The sequence below is a fragment of the Athene cunicularia genome (assembly GCF_003259725.1).
Source record: "Athene cunicularia isolate RWA chromosome 3 unlocalized genomic scaffold, athCun1 chr3_part1, whole genome shotgun sequence".
NCBI classification, from domain to species: Eukaryota; Metazoa; Chordata; class Aves; order Strigiformes; family Strigidae; genus Athene; species Athene cunicularia.
In genome coordinates, this window is record NW_020799097.1 from 26,521,505 (window position 1) to 26,539,210 (window position 17,706).

The 17,706-nt window shown below is 39.0% G+C and overlaps 1 protein-coding gene across 5 annotated transcripts in view; it reads left to right on the forward strand.

Moving 5' to 3' along the window:
* The first annotated feature begins 894 nt into the window (after positions 1 to 894).
* GFRAL (GDNF family receptor alpha like) overlaps positions 895 to 17,706 on the forward strand; it is a 29,415-nt gene continuing 12,603 nt past the window's right edge. Inside the window, exons 1-7 of one of the 5 annotated variants that reach the window (XM_026845257.1) lie at positions 988 to 1,104; positions 2,699 to 2,733; positions 4,457 to 4,591; positions 12,560 to 13,006; positions 13,735 to 13,791; positions 14,419 to 14,746; positions 16,786 to 17,045. In XM_026845257.1, the coding sequence (XP_026701058.1) occupies positions 4,465 to 4,591; positions 12,560 to 13,006; positions 13,735 to 13,791; positions 14,419 to 14,746; positions 16,786 to 17,045 (1,219 nt within the window). In that variant the 5' untranslated portion in view covers positions 988 to 1,104; positions 2,699 to 2,733; positions 4,457 to 4,464. Of the gene's footprint in view, positions 962 to 987; positions 1,105 to 2,494; positions 2,734 to 4,456; positions 4,592 to 12,559; positions 13,007 to 13,734; positions 13,792 to 14,418; positions 14,747 to 16,785; positions 17,046 to 17,706 lie in introns of those variants that run through there. The other 4 variants (XM_026845258.1, XM_026845259.1, XM_026845256.1 and 1 more) reach the window with 4 other exon arrangements.

The following is a 17,706-nucleotide window of genomic DNA, read 5'->3' on the forward strand; positions in this document are numbered from 1 at the left end:
GTGTGGACCAAGATACAATTTTAAAAATATATTTTTAAAAGATTGGACAAACAGCTGCTGAATTAAAACATTACAGAAATGAGAGAATGGAATTTGAAAAGTCATCTATTTTTTTCCCTTTGTTTTGATTTAAGTAAATAAAAAGTCAAAAAGTTAAAAACTAGTATAGGAATCCAGTTGTAAAATATTTATCAGTAATCGTTTTATTGTGCCATAAAATGTTGTCTCACTGCTGAAAATATCAATTATGTAAAAATTATGCAAATCTATACTTTCATTTCAGAAAACATATTTTTATCTTTTCCTTGAAGAGAAAGCAAGAAAGTAGAAGGTAGATGGTTATCTAAGAAACCTTTGTCAGTATAAAAGGGGAGTATGCATACTTCTCAAACATACAAGGCCATGGATGACTGGAAGACCAGCAGAATTCTCCTGCTTTGTCAGCTGTGTTGCCCAGATCCCTGTGAGATGAACGGCAGCGGGGCAGGGGGGCGGGGGTGGGCGTGGAAGTGCTCATGAAATAATCATAAGTAGCATCTTTCTAACGTGGGGTTGAATACCACCTGCCAACAGAAGTTGTCTTCTTTTTGCTGTTACCTTAATGCCAGTGGGATAAATTGTGTTAGTTAACCTGAGATAAGAACATCACTAAAAGTCATTAGCAGTTTTTGGCTCCTGCAGATGTCCTGTGAAATGTTAGAAATGGAGGTTCTGTCCTTAGCCTCTCCCCTCCGCGGGTCGCCCTGACGGCTCCAACCCCTCCTCCTGCTGCCGGGCAGCCTCCAGGCGGGGCCGAGCAGGTACTGGCGGGGCTTCGCACCGGTGTGCGACCGCAGGCCCTGCGGGCGGCCTCACCCCGCCCCGGCAGCGTGTCTGCGGCGCAGGTAAGGCAGGGCGGCGGGGCCGGCGCTGGGGAGAGGTTGGACCGGCGAGGAGACTCACAAATGGGGTGCCTCGCTAGGTGAACAGCCACTTGTTGGCTTCGTGGAAAGCGTTTAGCGCTGGCAGTGCTGCTCAGAGGGCTACTGACATTTCCCTTCGGGTCTGAATGGAGAAAAGGGGAAAGCCGCGGTAGTCGCTGCGGAAGAGAAGGCGTTGAGACAAGTATAACTTCTTTTATTTTCCTTTTCCCCCTCTGCATATTGTATACCTGCTGATCTCTTTAACATTCCACTACTCTGAGCTCATATGCCACTGTTAAAAACATTCCATAGGTAGTTCTGCCCCAGGTTTTGTTAGAATAAAGTTGTCTTTTATCACTTTTCAACTAGATTCAAACTATATTCAACTATAGTTTGCCTTTCTCCTTCCGAGTTAGCTATCTTGCTCTTGCAGTTGGGTAGAAACCACAGCTTGGTTTCCCATTATTCATTACTATTTGTCAGATAATAATTCTGCAGTCTTGGAAGAGACACTATAATTCCTCCATACCTCAGTTCCCAGTCTTCAAAATGAAGGTACTAAAATGTCATTCTTTTACCCCTTTTCTCTTTAGACACAAAATTCTTCAGAACAGGGAATTTTACGCCTACCCAGTGAATCAATAGACCCCTGTACAAAACTACAGACACCTCTAGAAATGTAAATTTATGTACTGTCATATCAAAATGGATCCCTCTAAAAGTTTTAGCTACAAACTAACTCTTAGATGCCTCAAACTCTTCTAAGTAGAAAACAGTCGCTGAGTACTCCACACACTAGAGTAAATAACTAAAGTGACTTACTAAAGTAATAACTGCTAATTTGGGCAGTTGTATAAACTACAGCGCACTGGATTCTAAAATCATATAGTCCGGTTTGTTTCATGTAGGCTTGCCACAGTGTGCTCCCTGTGTACTGCTGAGGAAACAAAAGACCCATCCATAATATGTCATTAGATCTGGAGAAGCCCTTAGACAGAGTCAGCTTCAATCATAGATTATGCCACTCGGCTCTTTATTTTGCAAAAGCATCTCCTCTTTTTTGTGAGCTCAGTTTCCAGGTGGGTTCAACACCAACAGACTGAAATAATCCTAGCAAAGGAGCAGGAGCTGCTAATTGGCTGCTCAATCAATCCTAGTTTGACTATTCATTTTCAGCCACTGGTTCTGAAAAGGTGTCTTAACAGGAGGGAGACAGCACTGAGTCTTTGTGCTGCAGATCCTAATCAGATGCATAAATCTTCCATCGTGTTAGTATCTACAGAATAAGTAAATGGTCATCCAGCAAAATCCCCTTTCTTAAAAAGTTTCTGAGTTTGTAATTTTGTGTTGTCATATATACAGTCATTTTCACTGTAAGGTATTTGGCAACTTTTTTTCTCTGTCATCTGAATAAATAGTAATTTCACAATAAGAAACAAATTTTGGAGACAGTCCCAGGACTAAAATATTGTTATAATGAGCCAAAATTGTCCCTGTGGATGTGCCAGCTGCACATTGCTCAATGTCAAGTGGCAGGAGCCGTTTCTATCGATCAGTCTTCCAGGCTGAGCAACAGACACAGCCTAAAAGAGTGTTTCAGGCTGGAAATCACTGAGATCACAACCAACACTTTATAGATCTGAGAACTGGTGGGAATATGCACAAATGGGGAAGGATTAGCACCAGCTATAGTAAGCATGTGGCCTCTTCTGTGTCTCATAGGCACACTAGATGCTATTACACCTGTCAGTTCCAAAGCATTAAATGTTGCTTCATCTTTATCAACATGCATCCAGAAAGCATTCCCTACAGCAGCACTGTTATACCACAGGTAAACATCATCATTTCCAGACGGGATGGCATCATGTCTAAACAGCAGTGGCTTTTTAAGATTATTAAGAGCAATATTTGATATTCAATTTCTTATTTCCTAGATGTGTAATTGCAAACATTTAATTTCTCTGGATAGGGTCTGGACAAGTCCTAAGGGAATATTTCATGCCTCTTGCAGATGATGTTTAAGGAATTAGTGCTGGAAAATACCCCTGTATTCAGCACTGGTGAGGCCGCACCTCGATTCCTGTTTTGGGCCCCTCACTCCAAAAAGGACATTGAATGACTCGAGCGTGTCCAGAGAAGGGCAACGAAGCTGGTGCAGGGTCTGGAGCACAGGTCGTACGAGGAGCGGCTGAGGGAACTGGGGGTGTTTAGTCTGGAGAAGAGGAGGCTGAGGGGAGACCTCATCGCCCTCTACAGCTCCCTGAAAGGAGGGTGCAGAGAGCTGGGGATGAGCCCTTTAACCAAATAGTAAGCGATAGGACAAGAAGGAATGGCCTCAAGTTGCACCAGGGAAGGTTTAGAATAGATATTAGGAAGCATTTCTTTACAGAACGGGTTGTTAGGCGTTGGAATGGGCTGCCCAGGGAGATGGTGGAGTCCCCATCCCTGGAGGTGTTTAAGAGTCGGGTCGACATAGTGCTGAGGGATGTGGTGTAGTTGGGCACTGTCAGTGTTAGGTTAATGATTGGACTGGATGATCTTCAAGGTCTTTTCCAACCTAGACAATTCTGTGACCTGCATTTCCTACACCTCAGAAAAGCCCAAAATTCCATATGAACTTATCTGAACATAAGGAAAAAAAAAAGGAGACTTGGTCTGGCAGATGCTGGATCCTTCAACACCTAAGGAAAACATGCACATTAGGTGTTCAGCATCTAGTTTGATAAGCCTGAAATCAGTGTCTGAAACTTAATTTTATAGAAAATGAAGACACATGGTTGCAAATTAGAGATTGTGTAACCACAGAAATGTTGATGAAACAGCTAAACCCAAACTGATTTGTCTCTTCTTAGCAAGGCAATTTAATTCTCTACTGTTAAGCCAGAGGTGGCGCTGATTTAAAATTCTTTACCTTGAAACCTTTGTATCAGTCTTCAGTTTCAGAACTTTTTTATGCAGTTAACATGGCCTTTCGGTTCAGTGCACTCAGGAAAGCAGATAAAGACATAAATGTGTGGGTTGTTTTCAATAAATGGTGCATCTGTGAAGTAAAAGTAAAGAGGGTGAAGAGTACTGTATAATGAAATAAAATATCATTTATTATCTAACTTGTATAGCTGTGAAATCTCTTTCACATGGTCTTTTCATAGAGATTCCTGTGTAGTCTCTAGCTTGATGAAATTGCAGTCCATATAAAATTCTGTTTCCTCTGAATTTTATATTGTCTTCCTTTCTATACTTTACTATGAATCTCAGAACTACACCCATTTCTATATATCTATGGACTGATGTCATATATAGCTATGGTTGACATTACAATACTGGGGTAAAACCAATACAAAATATGCTACACTGCAACTTTGAAAATTTAAAATTTAAATTTAATTTTCCAGTTGTGAAGCTGAGGAAAAGTTTTGTTCTGTTAAAAATTAACTTGGTAGCAAATTTGAATCTATAGATAAGCTACAGTAAATTATATTGTTATAATCTAAGTGTACATTAAAATGGTCAGTACAAGATCTATTGTATTAAATCATATTATTCTGTTTTTTCAGTATTGTTCATGTACTTCACAAATATATCCACTGCTCAGACTGCTGACTGTCTGCACTTGAGGGAGCAGTGTATCAATGCTGCAAATGGATGTGACAGTGTCTGGAAGATTGTTGAAGATGTCTGCAATATTTCAGGTAATTCTTTATGGTTTTATTTTGAATTGCTAATAGTTGCATATTCATAATTTAATATAATATTGCTTTGGTAACTGAAGTCAGTGAGATTTCAAAGACAAAATGATGGCAGAAGACAGTCAACTTCTGAAATCCTTGACAGTGGCCACTATTATTATCAGTAACAGTCAGACTGTCTCTTCAATAAGGTGATAAATGAAATTTCTGTACTATGAATAAAATCAGAGTCTGAACCAATGCAAGTCTGAATTCAGCAGAAATTATGCTCTTGTGGGATCCTGTTAGACAAAGCCAACGTGCAACTGGAAAAAAATTCCAACTTTGCTGTCTATAATTTGGAGGAGTTGATCTGCTCCCTCCCTGGAAATGTTCAAGGTCAGGTTGGATGAGGCTTTGAGCAACCTGGGCTAGTGGAAGGTGTCCCTGCCCATGGCAGGGGGTTGGGACTAGATGATCTTTAAGGTCCCTTCCAACCCAAACCTTTCTATGGTTCTATAAGTTTGACCTGAAACTTATCCTAATCTCTGTTGTCATTCAGATAAAAATGTTCCTTCTCTGAAGGTCTTCTGTCTTCTTGGGTACCAGTCACCATTCTCTCTCTGTCTTTAAAACCCTCTGGTGGTGGCTTGAACCAGGACACCCTCCAAGACCTTGCTGTTAAATTTTGAGTATTTACTTGCCAGATGCTGTGAATATGGAAGGGAGAAGAATGGTAGTGTCATTAGACCAAGCTAGTAATGATGCCTTTGTTGGCAGATAAATGTCAAGGGCTTTGATCTACCAAGGCTACATTGGTACTAGCAAATAAAATAGGCCAGTGACTGTTTTTTGGCCCTGAGTTCAACTGTTACAGGGCAACATGTATCCATACAACTTAACTGTCTTACCCCCATTCTGTTGCCACAAAACTCCCTTTTGGGAGTGACTCTGGGCCCACACTATCTTCACAGTCTAACTGGCTCAGTCCAGACTGGGTGCCATGCAAAACTGCAGCAGTATACACACAGTCACTTGCCATTAGCCTAGCCCATGCCTTGGCCCTGTTCATAAATACAACAAAGGGCATTTAGGTAGATAACTGCCATTTCTAGCAACTTAATTACATACGGCAGGTTCTCTGTCACTGGGAATGTGAGGTATCTATATCTCCATGGAAACCTCCCTTCTCCTTATATTGACATTATTTCAACAAAATCAGCCATGTCCTGATGCAATAATCTGTTCTGAGATGCAGGTGCAACAGAGTTGATAAAGTGAGTGTCCCTCTGTCTGTCTTGATGTCAGGATCCAGTCTAACGTTTGGTCCATGTGGGAAGCCAGGTATCAGAAGATGCAGCTTGACTTCATCCTCAGTAGCCCATTGGTAGAACATTCACCTTCAGCGTGAGCTACCTGAATGCCTCTGTCTGATTTGATGCAGAGATTTGAGCTGAAGTGTCCCAAGTCACAAGTCAGTATACAAAATAATTAGAGCAGAAAATTCTCTGAGGGGTCCTTCTTAGTGTGTCCTGTTCCAGATAGATATCTGCTTTGCATAGAATGGCTGAATATTTTTAAAAGCAGAGAGAGTAAATGAAAAAAACATGATAACCTAATGGTTACAACAGTCCCCAAAGGAACTGGGCTTCAGCTCATGTTCTACTGACTTTTTAAATATTTTATGTGAAGTGGAACAGTCTCAAAAGATATGGCTGTGGTTTGAAAAAAGTATTGGAATATGCAGTACTTTCATTCTCAAGATACTGACCTAAAGATGAGCCCTCTAGAACCAAACCTCTTCCCCAAATCAGAAGTTGAATTTGCTTCTCTCACATCATTCACCTTAGCACCAAGACTACTTGATATAAAGATCAGGATTTGTACTGTAGCCTACTCTTCATCATATCCTGCAACCAGATGAAATGGGCCAGCATGATGACTTCTGTGGTCTCCCCTTTGGATTTGTTGCATTGTCCCATAATATGCAATTTGCCTCACTCACTATGTGCTTATTCACTGATGTTATTTGTAACTGAGACAGACAAATCTACTGCAAATAAACTCTTCTTGTGATTGCTTGTTTGGTTTTGCATCTATATATTTCTTTAGGATAATGGCCTTTGGCAAGGACTCTCCAACATTGCAGGGCACTCAGGTATTGCGTTTGGTCTAGGACAAATTATTCTAAATGTGGTTATTAGGTGCCATGACCCCAGAGGGTGTAAACCTGCTGTCAGCTGATGGTATTCCTCAGAGAGCCAACAGAAACAGCGACAGAAATCTACCAGCAGCATTATTAGTAAGAATAACATTATACTATCTTTCAAAAGTACTCTACATGTGCGAGACTAAAATCTTCATTGATCAGTTGTATGAATTGAGAAGGCTGAGCAGGAGCATGTTAGTTGAAGGCAACAGGCAACGGGGCAGATATTCCTATTGCTAGTTTCTTTATGAAAAACCTAACTGCAAATGGTAATTATACTCCTACTCTGTGGTATGGGTTCAATAACTCAGTCCATCAGGTTGTAATCTCCAAGTTAAATGTATGCAATATCAGGACCTCCATCTTTTGTTCTTCAGAGCGGGTCTGGGGGCGCTCTTCAGGTGACTGCCTAAGTTACTCCTTTGTCTGTCAAACTGTCCATCACTACTCCCCCACTACTACAGCAGCATTTTCAGTCTCAGTTTATAGTCCTCTGAGTCCAATCCTTCTTTCACTTCCTTTTCCATGCAAAGGTACATTGAAAAAAAAAAAGGGGGATGAAAACGTCTATGAGTCTTTTTCCAGATCAGTATAGAAAAGACCAAAATATTTAATTTTGATGGAATCAGAAGTTTTCATATTGACGTCAGAAATATTTCATCATCAGAAAATGAAGATTTTAAGGTTTTGAAAAAAAAAAAAGCGCTCTGATTTAACCATGAGTATACATTTTCTTAATTTTTCAGAACTGGGAACATCTGGATAAAAAAAAAAAAAAATCTCAGATTTCTCAAATATTAAGGAATCACATTTTGAATTAGATTTGGAAGTAAATTTATTTTTCTTAGAGAAACAGATCATTGAGATTGGAAAGGATCTCTGGAGGTCTAGTCCAACCCCCTGCTCAGGCAGGGTCAACTGCAGGCTGTCTTCCAGGACTGTGTCCAGTCAGATTTTTAATATCTCCAATGACAGAGACACCAAAACCCCTCTGGACAACCTATTCCACTGTTAGACAACCCTCATAGTAAAAAAGTTTTTTCCGACCTTTAAATGGAATTTCTTATACTTCAGTTTGTACCTCTTGTTCTGTCACTGGACAGCACTGGAGAGTCTGCCCCTGCTTTATTCAATCCCCTCCCATCAGGTATTTAATACATACAGATATGTGTATCACCCCTGAGCTATCTCTCCTCCAGGCTGAGGAATACCAGCTCTCAGCTTCTCCTCATAAGACAGATGCTTCAGTCCATTAGTCACATTTGTGGCACTTCGCAAGACTCACTGCAGTATGCCCATGTGCCTCGGAAGCACGGCACTGGACACAGCACTCCAGATGTGGTCTCACCAGTGCTAGAGGGGGGAAAACCCAGTACTCTTCTCTACAGTCTTCAGATCCAATTCCCGCTGAAATGACAAGAGCTGACTGTGCAAGAACAGAGATTGTCAGCTTCTATTCTGTCATGCTCCTATCTGTGGTCCCATGTACATAAATTAATTACATAGAAATAAATCAAATTATTAATAATGGCTGTCAAGCATTAGGTCAGAGAGCACTTTTTGTAAATGCCTTGAAAGCATATGTATAAGCTAAAATATATTACCAAGAACTAATCAATGATAAAGCAACAATAATTGAAAACCAGCAAAAGAATATTTTCTGCTCTTCATCACAGCTGAATCAACACAGTGTGCAAACAGACCAATACTGATAATAGGTTATTTCTATACAGCTTTCAAGAGGCCAGGCAAGTGAACCCCATAAATCTGATGTGTTTCCTGATTCTGTCTATGCCCTTTGTATGTTCATAACCCCACAACCTACGTCTCATCCCCTGGTTGTCAGCTGCTGTGATTCCATGCAGTGCACAGGGCCACTCTGAACATAGCCCCTGTACCTGACTCCTAACCACAACTTGTTAGTGACATGAAGATAGATAAGCTGAGTGAGGCTGGGATGCTGAATAAAATATAGTGGGATTTGTGTTCTTTATTCTTCTGTCTCTACTACCTCCACCTTTGAAGTGTCCTCAGGACCTTGAAGAAGGCAGTCATAAATTTTGTAAATTAGCTAATTTTTACACAAGCCCCTCCTGATCTTTGTTGCTCTTTTTCTACCTCTGGAATTTCTCCTCCTGAAATTGTCTCCTGAAAGACCTTTGTTATCCCTTGCTCACTTGATAAAATATAGAGCGGAACATCCACCCTCCCACTTCCATGGGCCTCCATAGTTCCCATGTCACCACATACTTTCCATGGTCAGGGAGTGTCCTACATCTATGACCTTTAGTAACTCCTATTTAGATCTCCTGAGCTTCTTGGCTACTAGAAAAAGAAAGGTGAGGGCTAAGGGTCAGGATCATTCTCTACTTCTAAAAATGCAGAAGGTAAGTTGGAAATGGGGTTGAAGAGATACAGCCAAGCCTGGGCACCATGACATCCTCCTTTGCTCCTACGAGAGGTGAAGTGGGAGCAAAGGCTGGGAGCTGTAGCTCTTGCTGGATTCCAACATCCCCCTGTAGCAGTGCACATTTTAATACATCCCCAAACCCTCCTTAGACAGCAACAGCAACTGGAGAAAGGGCAATGCAGACACTGTTTGAGAAAGGATTTGGGGGTGGCAGGATGGGGATGTGCACTCTGAAACAGCTAGTGCTCATTCCTTCAGGTACAGGCAAAATGCACTATATCCTCTTGCAGGTCTTTGCTTACACTGCCTTCCGCTGCTATTTATGTCAACAACATATAAATGACATTAAAACTAATCACATTAAAGCTTGTCCGTGGCGGATATGACACATGGCTGCTAGCTTTGCAGTTTTACCAGAGCGCATGGTCTCTGCTGCTCCATGCTAGTCACCAGGGAAGCAGCAAGGCAGGAAGGCAGACATCACCATTGACAGGGCAGAGACAATAGCATATGTGCTCAATAGATTAAAACCGATCCTCATTTTGCCCCGTGACCAGCTGGTTCTTGTGAGCCACATGCTCCTTATCTTACATATTGTGAGATACTGAATAACTATGAGGCACAGAGAGGAAATGTGCAGGTTTGGACACCTGCATAACTGTTTTGACAAGATAGACTATGGCTTTCACAAAACAAAATTTTCTTAAATGGTATTAAACTGCTTCTCATGTAATTTTCTTAAGTAACTTGTAACTTTCTTAAGCAGTAACAAGCAATGAAATCCTCTTAAAACTTTGTAGTCCATAAAGTAAAGGGATGAGTGATTTACCTTTGTACCAGAAACTAGTACTTTATTTTTACTAAGCATACAAGGACAATATAACCTGACAGCCTGTGTGTCTGTCATTGAGTCCAAGTGCACATGCAAGCAAAGGGCTTGAAACTGGACTGGTAAATTCAGGCTTCTGTATAATTTTTTATGTTAACTTCTCCCTTATTTTTATATACATATATAAAAAAAATCAGAATATTCTTGGACTACTTTAAATTTGTTGTCATTGCCAAACTTAGGCAATGAAGTTGTTCTTTAGGGTATCAGTCTGAGGGCATATCCAAATGACCAGGAATGTGTAGGTTGATGCCATCCTCATGAGTGAAGAATCTAAATCAGAGCTGACGTCCCTCAGGATAGGGTTAGCATCACCATTATCACAGACTGCGCCTGCTCTCCTACATCCCCTCTCTTACTCTGTTACGTGGCAGTACCTTACCCCACACTGTGAATTTCTCTCCCTATACCAGGCACTTTATTTCTACACAGGAACAAGATTAGTGTCTCACTGCCTCTGTTCAGGATGTGCCCCTCAACTCCTGTGCACCTTTTTAGTTTGGTCTCTGTACCTCATCTACCTAGAATAAAAGATATGAGTTTAAGGTTTTATGTACTTCGGAAATAAGAACAGAAACAGACGTTCTGGCAATGGGTCAGATCGAATAAAAAAGATAGTATCATACCCACAACTTTATTATATCTCTCTGACTATTATTTAATACTTATAAATTATGACAGGTTTTCAAACAAAACTAAGTTCAAACCATCTTCTCTTGGCAAAACATATTATTTTTGTGCTTCAATTTAATTGTTTTATGTAACCGTATCCCTTAAGCGTTCATAAACATTAACAACATTATAATTTTAATCATAAGTTCTAGGTAATAGATGCAAGGCAGAAGACACTATTGGATGTAATAGAATCATCCAGGTCCTGGTTGATGAATACCCAGAATTTAAAAACTGTGTCTGCAGCACAGACGATTTCTGTAGCATCACAACTTTGCTTGGAAAACACTGCAGCATTGATAAAGGTAATCAAACGTAAAGATTTCATTATGAAAACCAAAAAGAAATATACATTTCATAACCCTCGATTTAATTGGATTCAAGTTTCTTTGCGTATTTCTCAAATCTGATAATTCCTAAAAAAAAAAAAAAGTTTGTCTTTTCTATGATATTCACACACCAATATGTATATGAAAGCAATGCCATATGTGCTTTAAAATAAAATGAAAAAACAATAGAAGGCATGTGAGAAACTCGAATGGTTTTTAAAGCTCTTGCTCAATTCAGTGAAATGCAAGAGTGAACATAAGATGTGTGTTGAGGGCTACTTGTTGCACAAGGAGGCTTGAGTGCCACTGGATCTATGTTACGTACAGAGAGCCAAATCCAGCCACCTTGTGAATGGGAGTGTGGGTGAATGGGGATGTACAGCTCTGCAGTTGTGTCACCCTGTTTTACAGCAACATCTTCACGACATCTAGGTGAGGCTACTGGAGGTGGGAAACACTGTTACTGCCTTCATAAAGCTGTACTAAATATATAAAGTGCATCCTTTTAAAAAATCCAGTGTAATCAATAACCCCAGCTCCTTTAAATTTATTTTTTATTATCCAAGAACTGTTTTCCCTTCAAAACACCTATTTCTATAATTGAGAATTTACTTGGTGCATAAAATCCTTGCAGTTTCTAATCCAGTTTCTCCTGGAGTAATGATTAGTAAAGCTGACATAAGAAAGGTAAAATCAGCCAGTGGAGGAGAGTCTGGAAAGTGAGCCCCAAAGTATTGGCATTGATCCATCACTCCCTGCTGGCATCAATCAGTGTACATCATATAATAGTAGAATATATGGTTTTATTACAGATGAAATAATATCCTGACTTGTTTCTCCTTGCCCCAAACAAGAAAAGTGGGTATCTAAAACTTGGTGTTGATGTCATTGGAACAGTTGCTTTTGCTTCTAGCAAAATGAAGTAATTTTATATTTTTTGCTGATTGAGATTACATTTCTCACCAGTATAGCAAAAAGTTCAGATGGAGTAGTGGTTTTACCTACAGATGATAGTTTATGGTGTTGGTCAATGCTTTAAGGATTAATTCTCCCTATCTAACCTAAATTACTATTTTAGGTAATAAATAAACTGTCTTCTGGAATTTCTATACTCTCTTAACAAATTCTGCATTGAATTAAGATGATAATCCATTATATGTCCAAATTGTGGTTAAAGTTATGTGAGATTAATTCCTTTATGCAGTAATTTTAGTGAGGGTTTCTCGTATTACTGTTTGCAGCTGAATTGTTAAAGTAGACTGTATTATACAGCTACCAGCACATAGTAAGCATGAGGTAAGCATGCAAGACTGAAATTATTATGTATTTACATACAGCTCAGAATTATACTAGGCTGTTTCATTCATTTTTTTTCCTTAAGACAATTACTCTTTTTCTGAGTTTGTTTTGATCTGAGCAGTGATGACGGTCCATCTTCCATTTGATGTATATCTCTGTTTGTACCTGTATATTGTTTGTACAGAATATTTGGAAACAGCCTCAAGAGCAGATACTCAACTGAGTTTTAGGCAACACAGAAACCCCGAAGACCAAAGACACCCAGAAGAATTAGGGAACGACTGCAGTATTTCAAAACAACTCTGTGAAGAGGACCCTTACTGCTTTTTAGTGTATAAGAGCTTCCAGCGAGCATGCAAGGAGGATGCAGCAAAATGCAGGCTCCCGATGGTCAACCAGGAGTGTTTGTCAGCCTGGAAAGAACTGACAAAAACAGTGCTGGGAGAGTGCAAGTGCTCAGAGCCACTTCAGATGAGATGCATTAAAATATGGAAGGGAATATTTAACAACCCTTGTTTACAATACTCTCAAGAGAGCCAAGCTTCAGCAGCTAGTGAAAATGATGATGATGGTGATGATGATGACGATTTTGATGATGTTGACGATGAGAAAAATCAGGACACTGATATAGGTTAGTGGTATTCCAGCAGTTTGAATGCTTTCATACATAACAGAAGTGTGCACAAGCCTGGGGAAGAAAAAAAAAAAAAAAAAAAAAAAAAGTTTTCTTAATCATTTGCAGTTTAACAGTGGAAACAGGATGGTTTTAAGAACTTTATTTAGATGCAAATGAATAATGTGATAGCAAAACTGTAGCCTAAGTGCAAATACAATTGTCCCTCAATGTGTTAATCTGATACAACCTGATCCAAATCAGTTCTTTTGAGTATCACACTAATACTAGAAATGATATAAGACCAATAACAATAATTTTCTAATAGCAAGAATTGTCCACCTGCCTTGACTTTAGATCACGGCAAACAGTTGAGCTTGAAACAGGGTGCACTGACGAACACATTAAAGCCTCTGGCCTTTATTTATTCACAAGAAATCTGACTTTATACTGTGCTGAGCACCTCTAAAACCTCTTCTTGAGCTCACAGGATCTGTAATTATGTAGAGAATGTTATCAGCAGCCATTGATAAACTGTGCTTTCACCCCAAAACTTATGAATATATGTAACAGTGATTTTGGAGTTTGTTAACAAGCTGACAGGTACTATTTTGTCAAGCTAATTTGTTTTATTCTTGTTTATTTTTACTACTGGCACTGTGCCAGCAACACAGCCAATACTTCTAAAAGCTAAGCTAAGACATGATTTATCACTTATGCCTGTATCCATATCTTCTATTTTCTAGATAATATTAGTACAGAAACAAAATTACAGTGGAGCTTATCTGCCCTCTCCAAGCAAGGTAACTGAATTTACTTATGAATTCTAATAATTGGTTTTAGCTCTGTTTGCGGATAGGGTTCAATGTATCTCAAGATTAAATTAATACCTTCCATTCAAATTACCAAAGAGTCAATAGATCCAACATATTTTCAGTTAAGCTGTCAGGTAGATAAGAATCCAAAAATAGCAGGTAACAATCCCGATCCTGTTAAATTTACAAAGGCAATTCTTATCCCATAAACATTTTAGGGTCAGAAATATCTAGATCTTTTTGGAAGGTTTATAGCATAGTCTACAAAAACCTAAACAGGCTTTAGAATCACAGAAATCCTGTTTATACGCTCTTCTCCATTACTTACTATGTAGCCTAGCATAAGACTGCATGCTGGTGATTTCAGCAGTTTCAGGTATCCACTAGCCACTAGCTTCCAGAATCTGTCACATACCAGAAAAAATTTCCATGTTGACATTTTTCACTTTCTTCTACCTTATTTATCTGGCAGGGGCAGAAACTTGCAGAGCTGGACCAGACTGTTGGGGAGTCAAACTTCTTTTTAATGGGAATGTTGCAGGCAGAATGACTACTAATCATCACTTGACAAACATTTTCTTGTGATTTCATTTTAAAAATTGTTACTCTTTTTAGCATACACAGAGAACAGAACCTGTTTGGATATGAACAAGGAGTGTGTTGAAGATGAAGTATGTAACAAACAGTTGTCCCTGTACCTTAAGGTTTGCTCAGTAAATAAGAAATGCAACATGGAAGAATGTCAAGCAGCCATAAGGTTCTTCTATCAAAACATGCCTTTTGAAGTTGCCCAAATGATGACATTTTGTGATTGTATCCAGCCTGATGAATCCTGCCACAGAGCCAAAGAACTTCTCCACGGCAAGCCCTGTGCAGTTACTGCAGTTCCACCCCCATCATGTTTGAGTGTAATCCACATGTGTGAAGAGAATGAATTTTGCAGGTAAGTAGAAGAAAGATTTTGCCTACTAATGTGCCTGTGAATAAGGATTTTTTAATATATGCCATATATCTCTAGCAATTTTTTTTTTTTTCTGCACTCTATCTACTGAATATTATTGCGCTTTTTTGACATCTTCACAGATGTCTGCATCAACTGTGGTAATTCCACGAGTAATTCCACAAATAAACTGAAAAGGTTAATTCTCAACAAGGTCTAGAATCTAGTGTGGGGTTTGCTTATGCTTCTTTCATGACTCTTAATGCTATTTCTCCTGGACAAACTATGCCACTGCGTATTTTCATTACCGCTTTCTTCAGATAACACCTGCCAGTCTTGCACTTTTGCCCTCTAGCAGTTTGCACAAATTGTGCAGCAGATCAGATGAAGTTTGTTTGGTTAAAGTAATTACGTCTTCCGCCTCAGAGTCTGACCCTTTGTACTCAAAGGCTACAAAATCACCCATTCAGAAAACTCTCATCTTACTCTTTTCATCTCAGGCATACTGATATTGGGGGGAAAAAAAAAAGAACAAAAAAAAAAGTCCTGAAACATGCACAGACCACCAAACTCATCAAGAATAACACAGTTTTCAGATTCAAGTTTATTTTAGGAAATACGCAACAGGATTAGCCCATATTCATATTTCTACTTATTTGCCACCATTTGTGCATGGTCAACTGGCTCACTTTGGTTTTCAGTGTAGTCATGAGTTCCCTTATGGATTACACTTGAATTTTACCTGAAAGCTGTACTCAAATTAACCTTCAACAAACCAGAAGGCCAAAAGATGCTTTCAGTTCCGTGCAGGCTATTCAGATTGACGTCAGTGGGAATTGCCCCTTTTTATGTCAAGAAGAATTGGTCTACAAACGTTTGTCTGTGCATGTGCATGTGTACACATGTAATACCATAATGGAGACTTGCTGAATTACTCATTATTTTGGGAACATTAATGTTTCCTGGCACTGACAATAAGTGGATATAATTAGCAAAATTAGTCTGTGAATTATGGCTAGCCATATCTATAAATCAGGAGGTGAATAAAAATAATTCCATTAGCACAGAGGTGGCATCTGCTTTGAAACCTTTGCTTGTGTAATGAAAAGATTTACAATAATGTCCTAGTTGGTATTGTAACAGTCCATATTTTTCCATGTAACTTGCTTGTTGCAGCTACACAATATCAAGTATCAGTAGTAACTTAATAGCCTAATTTTATGAGTAAGGAAATATTGTTTTAATATATTAATATACAATATACAACAGTTTACCTTTACCATCCCCTAACATTTAATGTAAGTGGTAAATTGGTTTCTAATTAATATTTACAGATTTCTTAGTTAATTTTAATAGATTATTTTCTATGGTAATTCATAGTGTATTAAAGGCCTATTTTATTCTATCCTAAGAGCAAATAAACTGAAATAATTTGAAGTCATTGAGCCGGGAAACAAAATTATTCTTGTAACTTACCTTCACTACCAATTAATCTTTAAGGTCAACTGAATTCCTTCTAATTTTTCCTGGGCCTTGGACATTTTGCATTTTGTTAGCATTCGGGAGGAGGTGTTAGATGTAGATTTTTTTATGTAAAATAAATTCAGTATTAATTCTTCTGTCACACTGGCCAACAAACTGATCCACTAGAACACCTCCTGTTTTGGTTTCATTGTGATGACTAGTCTAATTCCTCTATCCACATTTCTTCTCTGAGGATCTGAAACTTGGTATTCACACGGATTTCTGCTGGACCCTGAGAAAATCTCTGCAGTTGCTGATGAAAAGTGCAGTTGCTTTTTCTCCAAAACTTTTTTTGTAAAACCAAGTTTTCCCTCAAATTACAATTTTTCAGATTTCACTCAAACCAATTAGGTGCAAATCAGAGCAGAATTTAGGACAGCTATCACAGAATATTGTGATTTCTAGGGCTTAAGTGGTACCTGGAAAATACACTCTTTTCATTCTGATCCTTAAATGTCTTTTTGTGAAATCACAAATTTTTGAAACTGTCATTGTATATTTCTTTTTTTTCCTGCCAGGAAAAAATACACAACTTTTCGGTCCAAGTGTTGGAGACATGTGACAAAAAAATGCTACGATGATGAAGCTTGTCTTGAAACCTTAATCAAGGGTGACATGCCCTGTTCTGCAAATGCGGATTGCAAAGCAGCCTACATTAGCAACTGGGGCACAATGCTGCGCGTGGAGTGTACCTGTCAGAATTTACCTCCTGCAGAGCAACCTTTGTGCAAGCTCTTCCATCATATACTTCACAGCAAATCCTGTTTCAGTGAGTTACGTGAGTAACACACAGTACTTTAAAGAATAATTAGTTTTAAAGAGTATTCAAATGCTGACTTACCCCAAATCTTTACTATATCTTTGCTACCACTGATTTCAGCAAGATTTGTATCTTTGATTTTTTAAATCAAATTAAAAACATTTCTCTGGTTTGGGGAAATATTTTATATTAATAGTAAATCAGTCAGATCAATTACATGTCTCATTACATGAATTTGCTGGAATAAAAACAAAAGAATGATTTCTGGGATGTATAATATTATGCAGATTAGAAAATTCCCAAAGCCTTCCTGTCATTGCCTTAATATTGTACTTTGGTACAGTATTTTTACAACTAATATCATACAATCATAGAATGGTTTGGGTTAGAAGGGACCTTAAAGATCATCTAGTCTCAACCCTGCTGCCATGCACAGATACCTTCCACTAGATGGCAGGTATCTTCATGGCCTCCTCTGGACTCGCTCCAACAGGTCCATGTCCTTCTTATGCTGGGGGACCCAGAGTTGAACACAGCACTCCAGGTGGGATCTCACAAGAGTGAAGCAGAGGGGGAGAATCAACTCCCTCAACCTGCTGGCCACACTTCTCTTGGCCACACTACAGTTGGACTGCATATTGTTGGGTCACATTAAGCTTCATCAACCAATACCCCCAAG